Source organism: Cydia amplana, chromosome 15 (assembly GCF_948474715.1).
Source record: "Cydia amplana chromosome 15, ilCydAmpl1.1, whole genome shotgun sequence".
NCBI lineage: Eukaryota > Metazoa > Arthropoda > Insecta > Lepidoptera > Tortricidae > Cydia > Cydia amplana.
In genome coordinates, this window is record NC_086083.1 from 13,985,688 (window position 1) to 14,012,773 (window position 27,086).

Below are 27,086 nucleotides of genomic sequence, written 5' to 3' on the forward strand. Positions count from 1 at the left end.
GTTACCCGATACCGCAGATGAAAGGGCCGCCGATCGCGAGATAGCGAGTGATGAATCTGTCCGCTGTAGTCTGTGAGACTGGGAGAAAGTATGGCGGCGATGGATTGAAACTTGTTTGATGCTTGAATTAAATGGTATATTTAACATTAACATGGAATTGAGCGTTTATTTAATTTTTTCCCATTTTTAGGGTTCCGTAGCCAAATGGCAAAAAACGGAACCCTTATAGATTCGTCATGTCTGTCTGTCTGTCCGTCTGTCCGTCTGTCCGTCTGTCTGTCCGTCCGTATGTCACAGCCACTTTTCTCCGAAACTATAAGAACTATACTGTTAAAACTTGGTAAGTAGATGTATTCTGTGAACCGCATTAAGATTTTCACACAAAAATAGAAAAAAATCAATAAATTTTTGGGGTTCCCCATACTTCGAACTGAAACTCAAATTTTTTTTTTTCATCAAACCCATACGTGTGGGGTATCTATGGATAGGTCTTCAAAAATGATATTGAGGTTTCTAATATCATTTTTTTCTAAACTGAATAGTTTGCGCGAGAGACACTTCCAAAGTGGTAAAATGTGTGTCCCCCCCCCTGTAACTTCTAAAATAAGAGAATGATAAAACTAAAAAAAAATATATGATGTACATTACCATGTAAACTTCCACCGAAAATTGGTTTGAACGAGATCTAGTAAGTAGTTTTTTTTTATACGTCTTAAATCGCCTAAATACGGAACCCTTCATGGGCGAGTCCGACTCGCACTTGGCCGCTTTTTGTATACTTATTGTGACCTTTTTTGCCACTTTTGTGTTATTTTTACTCAGAACCACGAGCTCTTTCGATCCTAATGGGATAAAAAAATGTCCCAGAGTGTTCCTATTGTGTTGCCATTTTCCCATATACTTTGTATGGCGGTAACAAAAAGGAAAGTTTGAAAAATGTATGGAAATTTTAGGACATTTTTTCTCCTATAAGGTGAAAACGGCTCGCTATCCTGACTAGAAATAACAATAATAACCCTCCTTTTGCGTTGTCGTAGTCGGGTAAAATGTGGCAAAAAAGGTCACAATATATAAAAATGGCAAAAAATTTAAGAAATGCTGAATTATGTAGTTTAAAAAGAAGAATAGGTAATGCTTTATCCATATGTTGCGGGTGTCCATGGGCGGCGGTAATCGCTTACCATCAGTCCGTCTGCACGTTTGCCTCCTATATCATTAAAAAAAAAATTATCACTCTACTTGCACCATCCCACTAATCCGGGGTTAAGCGGTTAAACCGTTAACCCAGCGTCAAATTGTACTGGTAACCATGGTAACTCCAGGTTTAACCGGCTAACCCCGGGTTAGTGGAATGGTGCAAGTAGCGCATTTTAATTAAATCACTGTTCTTAATAAATTAAATACAAAAATCCGCGAACATTACATTATTGGTATCTACCCATATTTATCCTCATAACATGATTTTACCCTAAATAAGTACAACATCTAAAGTAAATAAGTAGATCAACAATTAAAACCCGCTCCGCAAAAAGCCACACCTCATCAGAATCCAATTAGCAAAAAAACTCAATAATTGTGTCCAAACTTTCACTCAAGTGCACTCACTTTGACTCAGACTCAGGCCGGCGACGGCGACACTGTAGGGGAATATCAAAGTGAGTAGATACGGGGACTTGAAAAGATCAAATACGGATCGAGTGCGGGGTTAGGTTTTGTTGGGCCTATGTTTTGGTATCGATCGAAAAATATAATATATGAATAATAATGAATATCTACAAAAAGTAGAAAAATGGAATTTAGAATTAAGCAGTGGGACATTTAGGAAAATAGATTAATAAGTAGGTACATAAATGGATCAACTTTTCTTTTGTAATTCTGTCGATTATACTTCGTTCTACTAATACGCTAAGCATATGACCCATTAAGGAAAGGGTCATAAATATTGTATGTTTGGTTATTTTAAATTCATAGGTACTTTACTTGCTATAGATTGTAAAACCATACAACATAACCCTCTAGATTCGAACATACGTGTAGTTGGTTAAAGAAAGGCTTGATTTCGAAGCGTTATGAATAATAGACGTATCGTTTTCAACTAATCACTTCAGACAGACCACTCATAATTTCATTAGTCAATATTCTAAAACGCACCGTCATATGGTAGCGGACGCCAACGTCTCAGTCAAACAAAAACTCAAACAAATCGGCCGACAGATCGACAGACATCACTACCGTTCGGACTGGGTGGTACGGGTATCATACCATCTAAGTTCATTACAACGATTACAATCAACTCACGACCAAACTATTCCTGATATGCAACAATAGATGGCGCTGCATTCAGCACCATCATTCAGCAATTACGTCCGCACTGCTCTAACTTACCGCGCTAAGCTAAGTTTAAGTAAGACGGAAGCATGTTCGGCGTCGTCTTCAAAGGAGTGATTGTGATTGATGATCCGATTGTCTAATACCGCATTAGGGTCAACAAATTTCTTGAATCGTGCTTTTCTTTTGCAGGTCACAAAGGTGAAGCGCGGAAGTGAAAAAAACAGTAAAGCCGCGTTCAATGACCGTTTAGACTTAAGTGTCAACCCTGTGTCGTTATTTGATTAGCGTGCGCCAATAAGAAGCGCGTATTCGGTGATAAGTACTTAAACTCTGCCAGGGTTGTCAAAAACAAGTGCGTAAAGAAACAGTCATTGCGCTGGTCGCGGATCGTTCCGTGTGGGGGGCAGGCAGCGGGGTGGCGCTGCACGGGGGGTGGGGGCGGCCGGCGCCGGCGCACGCCGCCACCACGCTGGTCGGCGGGCTGGTGCCGCCGCGGGAACCAACCACGGCGGCGGAAGCGTTCTGGAAGATGCCACACAAAGGTGAGTCAACATAAACGATTGTTTTGGCAAACCTACCTAATAATGTAACACCCAGCCGTAAAATTGCATGGGCACTTTATTAATGAACTAATTCATAATGTGTCCATGCAATATTGAAGCTCGAACATCCATATATACTCACAGACAATATATAATATTTTATGAACACACGTTCGGGATATTTACAAAGTGGTTCCGTAAAAACCCTGTGGAGAAAAAAAAATGAATTTCATGCTAGGTATCTTTAAACCTAGTTTGGAGACTTCAAACTTAGGCATAATTTACACGAAGCAAGTTTTTACTTTTAGAAACGTTACCATGAGTAAGTATAATATGAGTTTAGAAACATACAGCCATATTCGAACTTTAAGATACTTAAGTCAAATATAAGATATTGAATCGAGATGGTTCGGATATGTCAGTGTCAAACAAGTGTTAAAAGACTTAAAAGTGACGTATTCATTTGAAGAAACGTCACTTTTGACACTTGTTTGACACTGACATATCCGATCCATATCGTTTTAATATCTTATATTTGACGTATCTTAAAGTTCGAATATGGCTGATACTGTCTACTTATTTAATAGGTACAATAGGAATAGTAAATTAAAGTAGAGTCTGTTCGGAAAGAGAAGGGTTATGGAATGTATGGGGGGCCCAAATGTCCAATACATTCCACGACTCTTCTCTTTCCGCACAAACTCTACTTATAAATTAGTTGATGCTAGTGGGTTGGAATCGATTTATTTATTCAGCAAATAAACAGTATTAATGGATTTTTACCATTTGACTCGGCCAGCCATCGCGTATGTTACACTGATAAATAATTCATTAAATTAAACTGTTCATTTATTTAAAATTCCCTATACTATTTAAATAAATGAAAACACGAGTGCCCGTGGGCTTCAGCTTCGTAAATGGAAGGAATTATGGACTATGTATTAATATTACATTTTGTGATCAGTTGAAAGTCAAATTATATTTTTTAACTACATATGTAGTGTTGTGTTCCTGTTAGTGATGTGCCGGCGAGAAATATCTCGTTCTCGAGAATTACTTCCCCTGAAAATTCTCAGTGAATCTCGAGAAATTTCTCTTCGACGGATATTTCTGTGCAAGTACATATACCTACTTAATCAAAACAATATCAAATTTCGTATTTATGAAATAAAACTATAAAAACGGATTATATCGCGTATATTGAATTTATACTACACCCCGACGTTTCGAACCCTTTACAGCGTTCATGGTCAACGGGTGACTGATGAAAAACTACACTGTGCAAATCTACCCACTTAAAAAATATTATTTGATGAGTAACTATCGCGGTGACCAAAGACATTAAATTTCATAATTTTAAAATTTATTACTGTGTGTATTTTTTTTAAGTGATTAATACCTATAGTCCTATACTATTTACAATGTTCCACATATTATATTGGTATTTATTCCGAAACTAAGTTTCACATGAGTAAGTTCAATTTTAGCCATACCTAATTAAGTACGCTGTACACAGTTCACAAAGACATTAAGTCAAGTGTACACGCGCCGAGTTGCAGCGGTTGCTACGGCAGCAAGTCCTGTCCTAGCTTGCAATTACCATTGGTTCTAGTTTAAAAGTTCTACGAAAATTCAAATTGCCACTTAAGGCAACATAAACTCACTTATCTCTCACTCACTACATTAGTAATTGGCCACTCTTAACAATAAGACTTCTTTGGGCTTGTTTCTTTCTGATTTGTTAGGAAAGGCCAATTGAGGAGAGTCATTTCATTTCATTTTTCTATGAACACCATACAAAAATAAGCCCTTTTGAAAATACACTCCTCAATTACTATGGAGTGGCCAATAACTAATTAAGTATAGCAGTCACCCTACATTATTCCATATCTCTCTGACTCTCTCTCGTGTCTGAGGCCAAGACTCATCTTGGACCATCGCGCCAACCAAGTAAGTATACCAAAATAGGCTACATATCATAATAATAATCATTTATTTGCACATAAAAAGGGTTTTACATAGAGGTGTTCTAAAGTAAAAAGCACCAATCAAATAAAGTAAAGCACCTACTTCTTTATCAGGGCGTTTTCTATAATAAATATTGAAAACCCGATTCTCCCAGATCCTGGTGTTTTTGGGTTCTTTCAACTCAGAATCACTAGCATATTCAATCCTGATGATAAAAAAATTGACCCAAAATTTTGTATGAACATTTTACATTCCACTACGTCACGTACATACAAGTCAAAAATTTTCTCATACTAAAAACGTGACGTAAAGGAATGGCCATTTTGGGACATCTTTTTTTAATGGTAGGATGGAGAGTGCTGTCGATTCTCAGTAGAATGAGCCGAAGAATGTCCAGATTTGAAAGAATCGGGTTTTCGATATTTATTTTAGAAAAAGCCCATCAAACTCTCTTATTAGTCTTATTCGAAAGTTCATAGTTTTTTCAGTAAGTAGTTTTTAATAAATACTATAAATAGAGAGCTATTTTAACATATTTTCTAACATAAATATAGATACCTAATTTATTTCAATTACTTACTTTTCAAGGCTTACAAAAAGTACTAGAAAAGTTTATTTTTCTTAAAAATATAACGTGAATGTAACATTCAATAAGCTATTTAAATTTAGTACTAAGAAAATCACGTCATGAACGCTACCCAAAATGCTTCATAATAAGAGTTAAATTGAAGTGAGTTATATCCGAGTTTCCACGGTAACAGTAACGAAATCTAAGTACGAGTAAGACAGTGGCGAGTTTGGGAACTTGAGGCAACTATTGTGTAGTAAACAAGTATAGTTGCCGAGTTAGTCATACTAACTGGACTAAACTACTATCCTGATGAATGTATGCTCGGGATTTGTAACAAGATGGCAACTTGTGACGCATATTACTGTGGAAAGATGGTAGCAACTTGAATCTTTTAATTGTTAACAAACAGAAACGTTTGCAAACGATGCTATTAAGCTTAGAATAAATTTAATCTGGGATATGTTTTTCTTTGAGTTGTTATGGGGTCAATTTGTTTATTACACACACGTAAAAAAATAATAAATAAGTAGGCCAACAATCATGTCTCTCTAGCTAGATACCAAGAAATCACGTTTCACGTAGGTATTTGCAATTTCATATTTGTTAAATTTTAGGTCTATCGGAGAGAACGTCGCTGATTAGAAAGTACATGTAAGATGAAATTATGTATTAATAATTATATATAAGTATAATTGTATACCTAAGTGATATATTAATTATAAGAGAAATTATCGATTGAAGTTTAAATGTTGTGGACAGATTAGTATCGGTCTAGAACTTGTTTCGCGCATATTATAAGTTTTACGTCATGTAAATGTAGTTTTCTCTGAATCTTCTTGTATGATATAGCAGAACTGTGGGCATTTTATCGCAGTTTTTAAAATTGAGTAAACATTAGGTTATAGTTAGTCATTGAAACAAATTGTATAAGAACAAAAAAAACTATACTCATCCTTTTCTTTTGGGTGCTAGTACTAGTGTAAGACGAAGATAGTATGATTCTCTTTGTGTAAGTTTGAAATGAGACAGTCCTTTGACAAACTATATAATCTAAGGCAGTGTATGACCATAAGATAAAATTAATCATGCGTGCGTATTTTTGTAGACACTCGGACTAAATCTTAATGGTACCTAAAAGTTTTTATTAAACACTACGATAAAATTAATGGGACAAGTCGTGTCTTAATTGAATAAAAAACTTCTCAAAACTACCCTTTAAATCTCCAATAGACTACCAAGGAAGTTTTTACAACTACGGCTTACAAGATAGAGTGGCAAGTTGTCGAGTAAGTTGGCAAGTCGTTAGCGGATGACCTTTTGAGACGCTTGTTAGGATTTGCATAAAGTTTCCAACTCTATGATTCGAGGTTTTAGTTCAATTTTTGGTTTCCCAAAGGAGTTGAGGATGCAAATTTTCTAGGAAATAACTCAACTATTTTTAAGTCTTTAAACTGGGCAAAGTTTCAAATACTAATCAGTTTTTACAGGTACAAATCACAAATTTTTACTCGATTGTCAGACTTGCCGCTGTTTAAAAAAAAAAGAGTTAATTAACTTCATGATATGGTAACTAAATAAAACCAATATGACATATACATTTTCACAAAGATACAAAATCGTTAACAATGCAAGTGCACTGTCTCGTGTAAACCGTGCCTATAATTTAACCGTTGACACCATATTCCATATTTAAACTTGAACGCTCTAGTTCCACCAGACAAAATAATGGCAAACGCGCTCAATCATTAAAATTCCTCGAAGGCGGTGGTCGCAATTGCTGTTTATCCCGTTCTAACAGCCGTTTTTCCGGTCTATTTGTCTTTGTCTGGCGCTTAATGTGACAGTGTCGCGGCATGCTCGGTTTGGCTGTGACACCGAGCCAAGTCGCCGTATGCGAATTTGTGGCGATTTTAGGGTTTTGCTTAAACCTAATGTCTTTAGTTGTATAAAATTGTTCGTGAGACAGAAAATAAGGCTGTTTTTTTTAAAGTTAGCAAATAGTGTCCTTTGATAGAATGAATACCTATTCAAATTTATGTTTGTAGTTACAGATAAACCAATATTGTCCACTTGTAGGTTCCTAATGTAAATTAAGAAAGTTATTTATGCGGACCGTCGTAGTCAATAAAATTAGGTACCTATCTAAAATAAAATAGGCAAAGAACTAAGTTAAAGAACACTTCCTTCTTCTGTCCTTGAATTATCTCCATGCCTAAAGTTTTCTAACAAATACACTATAATAAGTAGGTGTGAATAGATATCGTGCTAACAAATATTTTAAATACCTACACATCATTATTTATTCCAAAGAAAAAAGAAAGAAAGGTACGTTCCAAAATGGATGGAGGTTTTAAAAAGCATCGCTTACATTTAGCCACTAACCAACAGGTATTAAAGTGGCGTTGTTTTTCGGGTCTTAGTCGTTCACATACTTAGGCGGTCTCTACGTGCAAGGAAATACAAATTTAGGTCTTACGCTGGACTATTTTTGTAGTTTTGTATCCGATCGAAACCGGTTTTTTGTCGAATCTGAAGGTTCAGTTTTGGTTTACCTTCGGCCGAAGCATGATTTTTACGCCAAAACCAAAACCGAAAATTCGACCGGATACTACCGTAAAATGTACCTATGCTCCAATAAAAAAAAATTACTTATCATTTATTATATTCAACCATGATATTACTATATTATTATTTATATACTCAGATAAACGAAATTGTATTTCTTGGCGGCGTCTATTAATTTGGCGCACAATGGGGTGACTTTACACCTCTAAGTAGGTAGTCTATGTGAACTATAGATAGGAGCAAAAATACCCCCAACAATGAGTATGGGCCCGATTCGGATTTTGAACTAGACATCTATTAGATTTCTTTTAGATATCAAGAACAAGGATCAACTTACAAATATTAACATACATAATTACAAACGTAACTACTAGTCAAACCCGTTCCTTATCGCTTCCGGCGCAAAAGTGCCCATAATGCTCACGGCATTACCCCGCTGGATGGCTATGGACAGCCTCTGCACCAGAAACGATTCGGAGCGGGGATCCTCTCCCTTTTGCCTAAGTCGACGGCCTATGTCACGCACAAATTGTTTCGCGTCAGCACCCCAACATACCAAGATACGATAACGATATGTTTAAGATCTAACCTGTCAAATTTGACATTTGCGCGATCCTGGAGATACTCTTGAACGATTTCCACAGGATATGACTTAGAGATCCAATTCACATCTAATAGATATCTAACTCTATCTAACGTAAAAGTGACATTCATTTGGTTGCCCGAATTGCGCTGCAAAAGAGAACTAGTTGATATCTAAACTATAACGTATCTAGAATGGATCTAATACGTGTCGTCTCTTGTGAATATCTTGAAGTTCGAATATGGCAGTATGTTGTTTTATATAAAACAACGTTTCATAAAGTTGATATACCGATGAAATATAGTCCGTCAACCAAATCTTGTCAGTAGCAATGTAAAGCAAACTAAAGTAGGGCAACACTCAAAGAGCAGTATTGCGCTAAGAATAGCAGCAATGTACATCGAACCAAAAGATTTTTTTTTCCGCTGAGCGCGCCCTGCGTACGTTAATTCAAATTGTCACTCGCGGTTTATTGAAAAAATTTGAAACATGGACGGACAATTTAAAAGCGATGTTAAAACAATGTTAATCAAAATGATGAACAAATTTGAAGATATCAAAAACAACTGCCTATCGTAGTGCTTATATTCTCTTTGTTCCCTATCTATGTCTTCTATGTTTACTAAAATAAAATCATATCAAAATGCAGATAATTAGATAGTGCATATATTTGTTATTTACAATATAATATGCCACTTGTTAATGTAAATTAGTGTACTCTTCTGGATGAATATGACATACCTGTGTAATTTTTTTGATTGGTATATATTGTACAATAGGATTACATATTAAAAATAAAACAACTGATATTTGGGTGTTTATTTAATTTAAAGGTAAATAAGATAAGGGTCACTTTAGCTTACACTATAATTCAGGTCATTAATTGAAAAAATATAATGAAGTTACCAATGTTACCGGGTCACTTCAACCAAGCATAATACTCTGTAGTATTATTGCATCTTTGTAAATAGTCACAACTGATTGCTGAAAATATTAGACATGTGGGCCTATGGACGGTTTCCAGGACACAATTTATGCTCTTGTTGGATAGATTTAGGCATACGTTTTAATTTTATTTATGCCTTTTAACCCTAAAACAAAAAAAACCGGCCAAGTGCGAGTCGGACTCGCCCATGAAGGGTTCCGTATTTAGGCGATTTATGACGTATTAAAAAAAAACTACTTGCTAGATCTCGTTCAAACCAATTTTCGGTGGAAGTTTACATGGTAATGTACATCATATATTTTTTTTAGTTTTATCATTCTCTTATTTTAGAAGTTAGGGGGGGGGGGACACACATTTTACCACTTTGGAAGTGTCTCTCGCGCAAACTATTCAGTTTAGAAAAAAATGATATTAGGAACCTCAATATCATTTTTGAAGACCTATCCATAGATACCCCACACGTACGGGTTTGATGAAAAAAAAAATTTTGAGTTTCAGTTCGAAGTATGGGGAACCCCAAAAATTTATTGTTTTTTTTCTATTTTTGTGTGAAAATCTTAATGCGGTTCACAGAATACATCTACTTACCAAGTTTCAACAGTATAGTTCTTATAGTTTCGGAGAAAAGTGGCTGTGACATACGGACGGACAGACGGACAGACAGACAGACATGACGAATCTATAAGGGTTCCGTTTTTTGCCATTTGGCTACGGAACCCTAAAAACTGAACATAATCTTAAAAGTTCGAAAGAGTTCTTCCAGTATGTACTTGTCATAACCTCAATTTTTAGTAATGTTTACCATCAACGAGCATGATTGTACATTGTAGGCCCCTTTGCTTATTCTTATTTAATGTATTGGTATTTAATGGTGACAGCAGAAATATCTCTTGAAACAGAAACGATTCAGAATGAAAACCAAATGAAAACAAATAAGGTGACGGCTGTCGTTCACGATCCACATTCCACAGATAAAACACAGATGACACGCATTTTGGAATTATTCGAACACAGTGTTGCTAACCCGCGATTTTTCAAATTTGCCGCCTTTTACTACTGACAAGATTTGGTTGACGGACTTTATGTCATATGAGATGTTCTTCTTCATATTCAATTTGTCTGAATATTTAAATGAGGAACAGTTTAAAAAATATTCAAAATTTCCTTAAAGTGGAGCCAATCTTGGAGCAAAGTAGGACCGTTTTACGGTACCAAAAATACAGTTTCGGCGCGGCCGAAAGGCTCGGCAGATTTTTGACCGAAACCGAACCTTCGGGTGACCGAACACCGGCTGATTAGAGGTTTTTTCCTTTATCGTGATTTTGATCCGAAGAGCGAAAATTGTTTATTATGAATGACCTCGGTCGGTATGTCGTAGACACTCGTAGAGTCGTAGGTCATGATCCTCGTAGACTTCCTAGAGTACCTATATTAAAGGGTTATAAAAAACACTCAGTAATATCAGTTAACTTCATCACTTCAAAAATCCCAACTGACAAATGACATTCTAATTTCAAAAGCTCCAACCGTCCCGTTAAAAATAAAGAACGCCGAACCGCCGGCATCGGACACGGAGCGAATTTCGAAAAAGGAACAACGCGCATGCGCTCAGACGCCGCGTGACACGTGGCCAGCGTTTGGGATTTGAATTTCGAATTTAGAATCTGCGTTTTGTTAGCGGCATGGTATAATAATTTACTCCGCCTGGTACTCTCTTCCGAGATTCGCGAATGACCTAACTGTCACTTGCCTACGGGGCATTTCATATGAAGCGGACAGGAAAAAAAAAGTGAGGTTCCCGAATTTGTTTATATTTGGTTTAGTTCTTCTTCTAGTAGGTATAAAACCGGACGCCAAATATTTATTATATATGACGTTTATTTTAAAAATTATGAGCTTTTCAAAAATTACCGTAATTGAAATTCCGATTTTTTTTAACTCGAATATCGAATAATTTAAATATATAACTTATTATTAAACCAAGCGTTTGGTATAGAATTTTTAATGATCTTTTCAGCGAAGAAATCAATTTTGAATTTTTGTCGCAGGGAAATGATCAAAACAGAGATTTGAACAAATCTCTAAGAGATATGATCAAATCACGCAGGATGTTAAAATGGCGAATCCATATCATCGTTTCCCTAGAAAAATTCAGTCATTTGACCAAATAAGTGACTCTGTTTAGTGAAAAGACAAAATCGGCCAATAAACGCGAAACGCTTTTTCATTTCACTAGATTTGTTTAGGAATTTGACAAAATCCCTAACCACGACAGTAAGTTGACGAAACGAACTCAAAAAGTCAACTAGTTTTATCATTTCGCTAAACAAGTTTAGTGAAATGAGAAACTCTCAACTGGAAGATGGTATATGGTGATTTGATTAAATCTCTGAACGGTTTAGTGAAATGACGAAAGCAAGTACAGAATACAACAGTTTACTCTACAGTTAAGCGATTTACAGAAATACAACAGTTTACTCTACATTTATTGACCTATTGTCTTAACCAATGGAGATCCCATTCTGCAACTTCTAGTGTATTTTGTACATACTTAGGGCTATATTTTGAGATAAAAAAAAAAAAAAAAACTGGTCAAAGTTTTCGAAAAATGGTTTCGAAAAGTTTACTTCCGGTTTTAACCAGTATTTTTTATTTATTTTTCAAAATTGATTTCTTCGCTGAAAAGATCATTAAAAATTCTATACAAAACGCTTGGTTTAATAATAAGTTATATATTTAAATTATTCGATATTCGAGTTTAAAAAAGTCGGAATTTCAATTACGGTAATTTTTGAAAAGCTCATAATTTTTAAAATAAACGTCATATATAAAAAATATTTGGCGTCCGGTTTTATACCTACTAGAAGAAGAACTAAACCAAATATAAACAAATTCGGGAACCTGACTTTTTTTTCCTGTCCGCTTCATATGAAATGCCCCCTACGTCATCATGCTGTTTACAGGTTCTCAAACTTTAAAATGTGGGAGAATTTTAATCAACGGTGAAAATTATTTTAACGCCATTAATTTTAAGTTATTCATGTAGAAACATAGTAAAATAAAACAAATCTATACTGCCCTTTTCACTCCTACTCTTACAGTTCCGAATAGAACAGCCAACCATTTTCGTAACAAAACATTAATTACCAAGCTTACGACGTGAAAAGTTTGGAAAACGCTGCGACTGCTGACACTGAGCGAGAAGGAAATAACAATTAACACGCGTTCGACAAGGATGACGGTCAGGGACAAAATGGCGGATTGTCATATGTGACAGCGCTATCCTGTGTTGCCAGTAGTGTAAACAGAATTACCCGAACGTCTGAAATTTCTTTCGTGAATCGGAAGATATTGCTAACGAATAATTAAAATTGACGTGTTATTGTAAAATTTAAGATAAAATACATATAAATGAAAATTATAAAATTATAAAGAAATATTTTAACTTATTAACCATAGATATAATGTACCCATGTAACATGTTATGTTGAAATAAAGTGGCAATGTTATTGTGACTTAGGCAAGTGACACTCTGGGAAGAAAAGACCATGTTTTATTAGACCATGGTTAGCGGGATAAATTAAAAAGGTGAAATAGTAAAATTGCTGTGTAGATTTTATTAGTAGGTAGCTTTATTAGTACCTATAACTAAAGGCATAATTAATATGCCATACCTACGTTAAATATTAATATAACATGTTATTGGTAAATTGACGGACAAACTGTACTTTATTTAAAGATTCGATAACATAAATCGTAAACCTTTGGTACCTAATAATAAAAATGTTAATTACATAATTATTTATTATGAAATATTTCTAATTCATCTGAATCATACCTATAGTTTCGGATTTTCTCATACCTAAAGTCTATTTTTTTATTCGGTAGACTAAAATGACATTTCATAGTATGAAATGACACATGATGACTATGAAATGTCATTTTAGTCTACCGAATAAAAAAATAGACTTTAGTATCACTAGGTATTGTCTTGACGATGTCAGCAATTACTAGACGTGGTCAGTAAAGGTAGGCAGGTACTTTAGTATAGTATTTGTAAGTAGGTAAGTACTTAAGTAAATATTCTTTATTGCGCGACAAAGAAAACAGATTTACAATGTAAATAAAAATAGGTAACAGGCGGTCTTATCATTGTAATCGGTCTCTACCAGACAACAAATTAATATGTCTAACAAGCTCATCGTTTATTATACGTATTACTACTTCTATTTTATATTTATTTCTAACTACGCACGCCCAGTGGCGTTAAGACTGGCTGTCAGTAGAAGTTTGTCCACAACCCTTCTCAAAATACGCTAACGCCCTCTGAGGGGCTACCGAGAAAACCGAAATTCGCAAATGGCGGGGTTCTTTCTCTTTTACTCCAATGAAGGCGTAATTAGAGTGACAGAGAAAGATGCCCGCAATTTGAGAACTTCGATTTTCGCGGTTATAGCCCAGCTGAAAACGCATATTACTAAATATAAAATACAAATCCCTACGCATATTACACCTCACTACTCAGCGGTAAGTTTCAGGCCAATCCTTAATTAATAATTAGCATTCAATAGATGGTCCTCAAACTTAAGTAGGTATTAGTTTTTGTCAACTACCCCTTCTTGAGTAGTTACTCGTATACAGTTAGGTTTTAAATGCATAATTTTCATTACTAAACAATAAACTTCAAAACAATACAGACCGCAAAGTAGTCTTAATCCTATTGTTTATTTTTGTTATACGGTTTTGTTAAATTTGTCAACTAATAACGACAAAGTGTAAGAAGCGATTAGGAATTAGTTTTTAGTTTTTGAAATGTTAGGACAATGGTTTTGTTCTTTTGTTTTTTTTTTAAACTTTAAAAGGTTTGGGTAACCTAAGCAACCGTTATTTGTTTTATTATACAATTATTTTACACAAGAAGTAAAAATAATATGTGTAGAAACTTTTTGTACAAAGAAAAAATTACCGTACCAACAATTTAAGTAGTCATGAAGTGATAACAAGGAATGTCGATATTTTAGTTACTCTTTTATTAATAAATATCGTTTATTAAAGTCACTGCGCTTAGATAATCCAAATAAATTAAATATGTATTACAATAACTACAATAAAACATCATAATATAACACTACAATAAACTTTACTACAAACTATAACAGAGGTCATCAACATTTTCACACAACGCGTTCTTATAAAATTCCGACTGCATAAATGTCGTTTCGTTTGTGAACGTTTTTTTCAAGGGGCGTGGTTGACAGCATTCGCAATAAATTATGTCAGAACGAAACAAACGGCTCGACGAATGAATGAAACTGTTCGGTGAAAAAAGTTGACATAGTTGGTTGAAAAAGTGTGTGATTATTTGTTATTGATATTGAGTGTTAGGTTAGAAATTTGAGTTTTTTTGTGTTTTAATTCCTAATGATATCATTTATTATTAGTCAGATACATTTGTACATTTTGCACAATACCGATAGCAGATATTATTCACGAATATGACATGACATAATGATTCATGTTCAAAAGTAGGTAATAGACGTATTTGATGAACAGTGTCTGGCAACTAAAAGTTAAAAGAAAAATAAACGGAAAATATTATAATAAATGTTGCTACATTACAGGTATAAAATGGGTTTTTATTTATTTAGTTCCAATAAAACCGCTTAAAATCAACCCACGTCGTCAAACGGGATTTGACCGGTTCAAAATGGCGTAACTACAATTACATCTCCCCTACAGATTAATTCAAAAACAGATACAAAATAATAATAAGGGGATGTCACCAGGTGTGTCTCACCCTTATGTAATTGTCTATTTAAATAAATTAAATATTACATAATATAGAATGTGGAGTGTTAATGGCGGTATAGAGGAATTAAAACGAGTGCATTTGGATTTTTAAAGGATTTAAGCAAACTTTGCCGTACAATAATTAATAGGGCATGACCGTTATGGCTAGGTAGGTACCTACTAAGAATTATAACGTACTAAAAGAATAGAAGAAATAGAAAAATATTTATTTGGCGTAAACATAAGAACAAATTAAGTGTGTAGGTAAATGTTAAAGATAATTAAATTAACCAATAAATTACCTATGGAACATTAACTGTAGAATAATGTGTTATAGAACATAGTATTAGGCTATTTAGACGAACAGTAAGCTGACGAAACAAAATTTTTAGATTCACGTATTTCCTACAAAATAAAGACAGGATTGTTTTTTAATTTTGCACATACCGTACCTGAATTAAAACTAACTAAAAACTAACTGAAAAAAACTATAACTTTTGTTATCCTACAAAACAACAACTAAAAAGGTAATTAAATTCGTTCCCATTTGCTTATAGGTTTGTTTGACACCATAAGTACTACATGTCCTGACTATTACGTAAAACCAGCATCAGCATATGCGCAACGTAAAAATACTAAAAATGCAAAAAACATCAGTCCAGCGGTAGCAAACCGACTAAACTGCAGCGACAATAAATGAAAATAATAAATAACTTCAACTACACATGAAATTTATAGCATCGCCATAAAAACGGGGATTAAAAATAAATCGCTCGAATAAATTGCACCTCTGAAATTAAAACACTCCCTCACACGACACGCGTGGCGCGCGGCGCAAGCCACCGGCGCGGCGATTCGCTACGGAATTTTATACTCGGTTTTAAAGAACATTAAAGTATTAAGCTATGAAAATGCTTACATTTATTTAAATATTGTAAGAATTTAAGTTCAAATCAAACCGAACGTTTTCTTTTTTTAATTAAAATCCAGGAAAATTTAGAATTTGTAAAGCACGACGAAGAACGTTGAAATAAATTTAGTTTTTTTTAGTATTTAAAAGTTGTTCCTGTTCGAGTTTAAAAATATAGATAAAAAATGTTGTTTTATAATATTTTTAAAGTCCCGTTCATAAAATTCTTATAAGATCACCTAGCATACTGGGTCTCATGTTTTTCTGTCACAGGCATTTATCCAATGAAAATTACTCTTATTTTTGCATTGTTACGTTAACGGAAGGGTTTTATCACTAGATTAATAGATCAGATCAGACATTCTAATAAAAGGCATGTAGCCAAACTAACTTTACAATCCGCCTCAGCTCATAACCGAATCCACGCGAAGGCGGGGCGCATTGTCCATTGTTCTTTTAACAGCCTCGCTTGTTAGTGCACCGATGGTTGACGACGCCTGCAAGAGGTGTGATTAATAACGAGTTTTGGCGCGAAATTCCTTCGTAATTGGCGGATGCTTGACGCAAATTAATTTGTAGTTCCACCCACGCAATAAAAACCGGAAGTAAATTCACACCTGTGATTCCCTGGGGCGTATTTCCAAATATCTGATGTCATTTATATAGTATACTTTATTTTTTTATCGGTCGGGTTGGTTTGATTGTTAGGTAAACTAGTTTTATAGTTCACTTAGTCTTGGATAAAATATGAATATGTGTAAAATTATCACATACTTCCTCATTCATATAATGCTGCTGAAACAGTAGATAAGAAACAATCGTTTAGTGAATGAAAATCTTACAATATTTGAAACAGACGTAAAATATACAAATACTAGCTGAGGTACCCGGCTTCGCTCAGGGAGCTGACATGAGAATTGTGTGGTGGTTGTAATAAAAGGAACAACTTTAACATATATTTAGGTTTTTTTTACTACAATACCTGTACCTACTTCTACGTACATTTTTTTTATTTCCAAGTCGAGAACAACCTACGACCCGTACCTAATATAGTTGACCGTGAGAAAAGCATAGGGAATAGGGATAACTGAAAGTGTTTGTCGAAAATCTCCTGAGATTATGAAGGCTTCGAATAGTCCACAATGTTCTAGAATATTCCAAACCATTTGAATGTGTTCTGAAACACTCCACAATGATCTGGGATCCTGCATTCTAGGCTATTTACAAATATTTTATAAATATTCCGGAATGTTCTCGAACATTCGAACCTCACAACTGTCTTGCTTACCCCTACTACCCTATCTATATATACTCGTACCCCTACCAATAGGTAGCCCCAACCCTATAAAAAAGGCATATTCCAGCAATGGTCCAGAATATTCCACATTTGAAAGTGTTCCGGAATGTTCCACAATGATCTAGAATGTTCTCGAATATTCGACAACGTTCCAAAATGTTCTGAAACGCTGTGGAACTATCTCGAATACTCTCAAATGGTCTGGACTGTTCTAGAAATGTCTAGCCCCCGAGACCCGAGACGGCTTCGTACGTTCCAGAATATTTCACAACATTCGAAAGTGTTCTGGAATGTTCCACGATGATCTAAAATGTCATCGAATAATCGACAACATTTCAGAATGTTCTGAAATGCTGTGGAACGCTCTCAAATACTCTCGAATGTTCTGGACTGTTCTAGAAATATCTAGCCTCCAGAAATATCTAGCCTCCGAGACCCGAGACACCTCACCAGGTTATATTTCCCGATCTATTCTGAACTTTGTTTTATTAAGTTAAGGTTCAAAATTCAAAAACAAAAACAACTGTTTTTGGTCTCAGAGGGCGAAACTTTCAGCCCTTATATCTTCAAAAGCACACCGTTCAGATAAAAACGGAAAACTTCTTCATGGACGGCAGATAGAGGGCTACCACCCCGTATTGCTTCCTTGATCATATCGGGACTCATTTCTGAGTTTTAGCGGCACGCACATTGTACACTTTCTTTTATCATATACATAGCATACATGTATATTGATTACAAAGACAAGACAGTAAATCTTTGAAAAAAAAAGGCGATCTATATAACTCGAATATAACAATTTTTCCTCGCAAGACGCAAATGACCAAAAACAAAAGAATAATTCCGCCATTCGCATTCAATCCATGTTCGCCAAAATTATACAAGGCGGCCGCAAAAAAAGGGCCAAAACAATGAACTTTCCCCCTTCAGCCTTAATCAAGGGACTGCCCTAAATTCGCCCACAAATTGCATCCAATTGTTCACTTTTTACCGCGAGGCGTGTTTATAAGGGGTGTTAGAAAAAAGGGAATTATCTGGCGGACCAACGGTTGCGCGCATCTGACTGATGTGACGTGACGTCATTGGGAGCCATTGGCGTGAAAACGGGTGGAAATAGGACGATTGTAATCAGGGGGCTCGCGTTGGAAACTATACGCAAGTTGCTTGGGTTAACAATGATAGCATTTCTAAACTCTGAGAGGCTACCGCGAAAACCGAAATTCGTAAATTGCGGAGATCTTTCTCTGTCACTCTAATTACGCCTTTATTGGAGTAAAAGAGAAAGATCCCCACAATTTGCGAATTTTGGTTTTCGCGGTAGCCCCTCTGTTTTAGCCTGGAGCCGTAGCCAAGATGACAATCGTTTATCGGCAAATGCCATTAAAAAAGTAAAAATGTATCGGGATAACTGAAGCTTGACTCACGTTAGAACGGTACGGACTCGGACGGAACTTCATTTTTCATGACGGGTGATCGGTGATCACGAGATGCTTTGAAAACTGAAGTGTCGGACGCCTCGGGCTGGGCCGGACCCGGACCGTTAATGGTAATATTAAATTAGCTAGTGGTAATCAAAATCAATTTCATTTCACATTAACTTAAATGTTAAACAACAGAAATAATTTCAATAACATTAATACATGTTTCATTTGAAATAGCAAAAGTGCACAGTGGAGTTTTCACGTATGATTTTTGGACCAAAATACCAATTATAGTCTGGCAAGAGTTGCTTGTCACTATAGCATTGGCAGAGAGAATTATATTGTTTTTTTCTTACATTAGTATTATGACCCCAAAAACGGATGAATTTAGTTTTTAATTTTATTCTACTGCTACTGACAAAATTGCCTCACCAGGCTTTATATAACTAGGCAATTTTCTTTGTTCAGCAATGGTTTATTTGTGGTGCAACTTATTTTTTTTGGTTTGGTGGATATCGCTTGTTTTTTATCTCATCGCATTTTAGAAGATTTAAAATCTCGATAGTACTTTTTTATCGTTAACAATGGCGGTCGCATCTTCAAGTATTAGATAAAAATTTGCGGTTTTAAAAACGCGAACCCTTTCCATTGTGCCGATCTGCCGATGTAAGAGGATTATTTTTTAAGTTCATTTTTTATTTTTTACAGTTCTATGAGAAACGGATGATCCTGAAGTATCTATTTATCTGTTTTTGCCAGCTGCGTCCTTTTTATACTTAATTATGATTATGAAAAAATGAGGAAAAATGATTGGTTATTTTTTATATGGATTTCTTAAGTGCAGATCACGTCAATTCATCGAACGATTTTATACCAATGGCATACTTTTCTATATTTAGTTGTACAAAAAAGTTTTAACTAAAAATCGTTTCTGCAGTAAAAAAACACTTAGATAAAAACTATCCATCAAATCCCGCCTACGTTTTTTGCGATTGATTTGTTGATAAACATATCGGCGCCTAAACATTGCGACATCATGTATGTTTATGTAATTCATCTATGGACACGCCTTTCATAAAACCGCTTAATGATCACAATCCTAAAGAAAACAGCGATTTTGTCCAATGTACACAACTATTGCGCACTTGCACAGTGGTTCAAATAAAGCAATTCCAGTCAAAACATGACTAATGGAAGTGTCCATTAATTGTTAGGTAGCTTTGCGATTGGATGAAAGAGTGGTTTTATTACCAACAAATAGCACTAACGATGTATTCACTGCGGAATTAAAATCAGATCGATTGTCTATGCGTGCCGATGACCTAAATTATATGTTTCGGCAACTTTTAAAAATGTGGACACGTGTGACTTTAGTGCAATGAAATCTGGTCGATATATACGCAAGTTTCTAGAGAAAGTGACATGTTTACGTTGCTTTTGAGTTTTAAATGATTACTTTTGTTTCTGTTAATCCATCAATATCGCGAGTACTTTTATTTTAGTGAAAATATCGTACGATCTTAAGCTTAAGCTACCCTCGCTTGAATTGATAATTTTATCAATTTTGTTTTTTAAAGGTCTTTAGAGATTTTGTCTGAGTAACAAGAGTTTTATGATTGTATTTAAACAACTTTATCTAAAGATTTCTTAAATGCAAACGACATTCCAGAATTAAAGCATTGTTTTGGACAAGTACTAAATAAACTCGTATTTTCACTTGTAAACTTTATTTATAATACCATCGGCTACACTGTCTTATCTGTTACTTTTATTTATTTTTAACTTCATAGTATTAAGACTAGTATAAAACCAATAGCGGTTCATAAATTCGTTAGTAAAATCTCTCACAGACCATTTTGTTATAGACGAGCTCATGCATAGCGCCGCGATGGGCGGAGGGGCGCTCTTCGGGTGCTCCTCCGCCGGCCACAGCGGGATCAACCAGCTCGGAGGGGTCTACGTCAACGGGAGGCCGCTGCCGGACTCCACGAGGCAGAAGATCGTGGAGCTGGCGCACTCGGGTGCGCGGCCCTGCGACATCAGCCGCATCCTGCAGGTCTCCAACGGCTGCGTGTCCAAGATACTCGGCAGGTCAGTTGCACCTGGTGTTTGTAGGAGGCCACTTCTTTATTCCTCTCTAATGAGGCATTCCAGAAAAGTGACTGGTACTTTTTTGGCACTTCCGATAAAGCTAAGAAGCCGATATTTGACATGAAAACGTTTGGTAACGTAGCCTTTAATTCAACGGTATATGGTACAGATTTCTGAAGGTTAATAAGGTAGCTGCCGTATGCGCCACGTCCCTGACAAAATATACCTTTTTGTGGCATGCCCCTAATACACCTCTTTGAGAGTGATTCTCAAAATAGTGGCATCTTAACCTGTCATCGAGTTTTTGAATTGAATGTAAGTATGCTCATTTGCTCTTTTTCATATGAAACAAAAATGTTTATGGATAAACAAAAACAATGTTTATCGAGGCCAAGTCATTATTTTTATTATTATTTAATACTAAAAAAAATTAAGAGTACCATTTTTCACTGTAACCTGTCTTGTCCAAATGCATCGCTCTTCCAGTTTTAGTTCTTTAGATTTTATAATCACCCATTAATGTTAATAAAATATCATGCTATATAATTACATAGACAATATCTTTTAAAATTTACATTGCACGGGTCTTATATATAATTTTTGTACAACAATATGCACGCACGAAGTTTGTCCAAGGATATTTTCACTGTAACCTGTACGTCCACGGTATCGCATCTCACTCACGCACACAAAATTATATTTAGATCATAACTGTGGCAAAATATTAGGTAAGTATCAAACTAGCACTAACGTACCACCGTAGGGAACCATTATGACTCAAGTGTCGTAGTTTCGGAGAGACAATTGATTAAAGGCAGGAATCTGGAGTTTGTCACAAAATGTTAACTTTAACTTGTCTCGATTATTTTATGAAATTGGTATGGGGCATAATGTAATAATATTATTTTAATTTTGTATGAAGGTATATTTATCTATGCGGGCTTAAATATTTAATAACTGCATATTATTAGGACGAAAGGAGACAACCGCTCCTCCATACAAACGTAGTTCCTATTTTCCTCTCTAGACATTTACATCATAGATTTTTTTACACGATTTCATGTTAATATTACAACGCAGGCTTCGTCCGGTGGCCACAAATGCAAATCAGCAACATGCTTCGTCCCAAACACAACAAGGATGATATCCTCAACAGGCTTCGTCATTCTAAAATCTAAGTTAAACAATATAACCGTCACGAATCGTACCTGGCTCAAATGTCCCCATTACACTGGCAGCGTTACCGTGCTGAATGGCCAATGAGATCTGTTGGACCAGGTACGATCCGGACCGAGGGTCGCACCCCCTGTCCCTCAGCCGCCGACCCAAATCCCTCACAAACTCCCTAGCCTCCACAGCCCAAGGTCCCGCAGTCTCGACTGCAACTGGGACAAAGTCGTACATTGGTTCCAGGGCAGAGTATTTGGCATGTTTCATTTTGGCGGCATACTCCGCGGCTGTTCCAGCAGACCTGACAGTGAGACTCAAGTGGGAAGGCGCAAATGTGCTCACGCACGTTGCATCCCACAAGAGGCATTCTGCCCTTCTGCCTTCTGCCAAGGAACCAATGTCAGACCATCAGGCCTCTTGCCATCCGTGCGGCACAACCCTGGAGGCTCCAAAACGCAAGGAATATTGGCCGACACCAAAGTCCTGCGGATGACATCATTGATGGCATGATGCCTGCAAAAACGGCCCGCGCATTTCATGCAGCTAAGGCCATGGTGACTGTGGTGGTGGTCATCTATGCTGAAAGTGAGACATTCGTATTATTTTCCGTTTAAGAGATAAAATATAAAAGAATGTATTTTTCACTGTAACCTGCTTAACTTTAACCTGTGATCAATGTACAGGTTAATGTAAATCTTGACAGGTTATTGTGACTTCTGACTCGATACGGTATGTACAAGACCTTTCAGTATATATATGTCCGCTTTCACTAGCATAATAACGTCAGCTCGTGCTGGCCGTCTGGATGTTCACACAGGAAATGCAAGATGTGATTTTAGACTCTATCAATTTGATTATATATTATGTATTTTATATTCAGACTCACTTTATGCTGCTTCATTTCCCCCCTAACCTATGTAGTGTAACTTTAACCTGTATCTCAAAACTTCAACTCGCCATAATTTCGTTCCCTTTAAAAAAAATTAATTCTTAAAACTGAAAAAAACAAAAAAAAAATTTCGTTAACTTTAACCTGTAGGTGCCACTATTTTGAGAATCACTCTTGACTATCTCCACTATCTTTCCACGCGTTACTTGATCACTGCAATTATCTTGCTAAGGAAGCTAAAATACTGCTTTATCATTTAATTTTTCTAAAGTAATGAACCAAAAATCAACAAGTATAGTAACGGCACCAGTCATGGGACATTTAAGGGGAAATTTGGAGTATTTGTGATATTTCCCTGATACATGTAAAAGTTCTACCGCTTAGCTTGTTAAAAGATGAATATCCTATCCTTCTTTCATGTTTCAGGCGTGTTGTATCAAAGATACTGCAGTCAGTTTCCACATAATTAATAAATTAAAAGTATGTGTTTTTTCTCCAGTCATGGACACCAAAGCTCCAGTAATGGAACCCCGGTAATGGACGTGGATCCAGTAATGGGCCCCCTATAATGGGCATACCCTATCAGTATAAGATATTGGAATAGGGAATAAGTTTTTGGCAAAAAACTAGTTATTAGTCATTTTTGTCACCCGATTGCATTGTCATCCGATTTGCATACGTATCCAAAATTTCAACTCAATCGGAAATCCGAAAGTGGCTCAAATGCCATTTCCAAGATTTGAACCACACTAACTAATACAGGATGGATTTTCTTTTTGGGTCAGTGAGGGCAGCTACCACATCCCGTGCTGCTACGAGAAAACGGTCTTAGAAGACCTTCCCTCGATTTCAAATTAATGAAGATTGGCTTTTACGGATTTTGGAAAAAACATACAGGGTGCGAGGAAAGGGTAATTTTTGACAAAAAATTTTTTGATGCCAATCGATCCCATTCCTATTGAGGATCAAAAGCTTGTATGGAACAAAAAAATAATTTCCGGCTAGAAAAGCCACAAATCGAGGAAAACATTTCCCATACAATTTGTATGAAAATGAAAACTTTTATTTTTCACATGCTATTTTTGTATGCCAATCGATTCCATTCCTATCCAGTCTCAATAGTTTTTTTGGGGTAAAAATTAAATTTCTCATTTTCTCCATAGTAAATGTATGGAAAAAGTTTTTATTAATTTGTGGCTTTTTAGTACATTACCGTAAGTTGACCCCAAAGAAACTATTGATACTAGATAGGAATGGAATCAATTGGCATAGAAAAATAGCATGTGAAAATAAAAGTTTTTATTTTCATACAAATTGTATGGGAAAAGTTTTCCTCGATTTGTGGCTTTTCTAGCCGGAAATTTTTTTTTAGTTCCATAGCAGCTTTTGATCCTCAATAGGAATGGGATCGATTGGCATCAAAAAAAAGTTTGTCAAAAATTACCTTTTTCTCGCACCCTGTATGTTTTTTCCAAAATCTGTAAAAGCCAATCTTCATTAATTTAAAATCGAGGGAAGGTTTTCTAAGACCGTTTTCTCGTCGCAGCACAGGATCTGTTGGCTGCCCTCACTGACCCAAAAAGAAAATCCATCCTGTATAGAAACTACAGGGCAAGTTAAATAAAATTTTGTAAAAACGATATTAATTTATCCGAAGTCCGAGGAGACCTCCTGACATAGTTCGTACGAGTAACTACATTATACTTCTGTATTGTTTAAACATGAAATTACGCCATGGCAAGCATCATTATGTAAATTATCCCATCATAGGAGGTATGCAGTTTTACAGCTCCTATAATGGGATTAGGCAAAATACCACTATTTTTTATACATCTCTAGAGTCACAACATAATGTGTTGTATACCTTATCTCATGGTAGATGCAATTAACAAAACACATTCTAGTTTACACCAAGTAATAATTAATTACAATTTAATATATGAACTCACCTCTCTTAGCGAAGTTGTTAAGAATTCTTACTGGTTATTTTTTCCAGTGACACGACAACTTTTGGGTTGGCGCCAATTTCTTAAAAAGTAACCGAAATTAATAAAAAGTCAAACTTAAACAGCTCTATGACTCTTATTTATGGTAAAATATTGCCAGTGTTTATAAACTACTTTTACATACTTATTTTAGAGGATTTGTGGTTTTATGTCCCATTACCGGTTCCACGTCCATTATAGGGTCCATTACTATAGGGCATCTTCGTATCAATACTTAACCGGACCCACGCTTAATGAACCCAGATAACATCTCCAAAGAAACCGTGGATTCCTAAACTAAAACAGATGAAGATAAAAATACTCCAAATCAGCAATTCATCGCGACATTACGTCACAAAGTACAGTAAGCACCCAACATAATAGAAACTACTATAATAGTAATAATTACTTTGACAACTATAAACGAATTATTTAGCACAAAACCCATTGTCGCGAACAAAAGTCTAAGAATCGATCTAAGGGGTCAAATTCCAGGGCCACGCGTTCACAAATTGACGGAATTCCCATAATACCGCCTAAGGAACCGCACAATGGTCGAATTGTAGGACAAAAATTGAGGAAAAATTTCAATGAATTAATCAATAGAAATATGCATTCCCATAGTGTATTGTTTTTGTTGAATGTGCGCGCTCCGGGAGCCAGAGGTGGGAACGCATCGGGTGCTGGGGTGTTCTAATTTCCCATTTTATTGTTTGATTGCGATTTTATCTGGAGATCAGCTTCCAACCCTCCTCCTTGAGCTGAGTGTTTATTGTAACGTGAATGGGATCCGATTGTTTTTGTAATCGGAATGCAACTGACAGGCGTGGAATTAGCAAAGCGTCGTGCGTAGTTTCTCTTTCCATTTGAGTATGCTTCTGGGCAAAGAGGGAACGGTTAAAACGGTATTTTGTAACAAATAGTGCCTATCATGTTTTGAGGATTGCATCTTTTGCATGATTATGCGTTAAAGTGTACTCATTATGTTTTTTTCTTTATCTACAAAGAAATCAAACTACAATACTGTTCGATTGACTTCACTGAGTACAAATAAAACAAAGACGTTAAAAGTCAATTGCAAACAATAAAAAAATGTAAAGAATGTCAATCAAAGAAACTACGCCTTTTTAATACACGGTATGACTTCCAGGGTTGTCCCACGACCGCCCCTAAATAAAAATCAAAATAAAACATTATTTTCTAGTAATTGGCACCCCTAGTGCGGGAGCCTGCTTGACGCCACTTCAAGAGATCTTATAGGAAAGCAAATTATGGAACCCTAAAATATTGCACAGTGGGCACATGTTATTATTTTGCTGTTATGAAAACAAATGTTTGGCCGTGTGCATGGGTTTGCTACTTGATAAATACGCTTAGGAAGTCAGAAAGTAGAAGATTATAAAATCAGTTACCTACTTACATAATTTATGCAATAATGCTATAAAAATCGAGTACCTATTCCTCTTATTTTTATATCAAGACCATTTAAAATATGTATAGGCATTGATTAAAGCCTACTACCATAAAGATTTAAGATTATGTAAAATGATGATTACCTAATTTATATTAATTTTAAAGCAGAATATTTAATCGTTTAAAACGTTTCCATAAGGTTTGGAATTTATTGAGTCAATTTTAATTGTGCAATTTTCAATTTGAGGAAATTGATTCCACATTAGGAAATTTATCGAAAGTTACTAAATGATTGGCTATGCCAAATAAGACGGTGGCTGAAGCCATTTTGTCAATACTAACATGTTGACATATTAAATATATTAAAAACGGGTCACTCACGTATTCTATGTCGAAAAACGCTCGACATGTTTCACTTCGTACCGAGAAGTGTCACCAGGAGCTTGCGTTTACGGTGACGGACCGGCGCAGACAAAACATGCCGAACATGTCGAGCGTTTTTCGACTTAAAATACGTGAGTGACCCGTTTTTAATATATTTAATATGTCTTTGTCTCACGAAAGTTTTGTTATTAAAACTAACATGTTGATTTTGAATTTTAACTTGATGAAAT

General features: G+C 35.7%; 1 protein-coding gene across 3 annotated transcripts in view; it reads left to right on the plus strand.

The window, feature by feature from the left end:
- Positions 1–27,086, plus strand: part of LOC134654620 (paired box protein Pax-6) — a 93,488-nt gene that overhangs the window by 15,970 nt on the left and 50,432 nt on the right. For all 3 annotated transcript variants that reach the window (XM_063510086.1, XM_063510087.1, XM_063510088.1), the window contains exons 2-3: positions 2,521–2,873; positions 20,790–21,015. In XM_063510086.1, coding sequence (XP_063366156.1) covers positions 2,861–2,873; positions 20,790–21,015 — 239 coding nt within the window. In that variant the 5' untranslated portion in view covers positions 2,521–2,860. The remainder of the gene's footprint in view (positions 1–2,520; positions 2,874–20,789; positions 21,016–27,086) is intronic.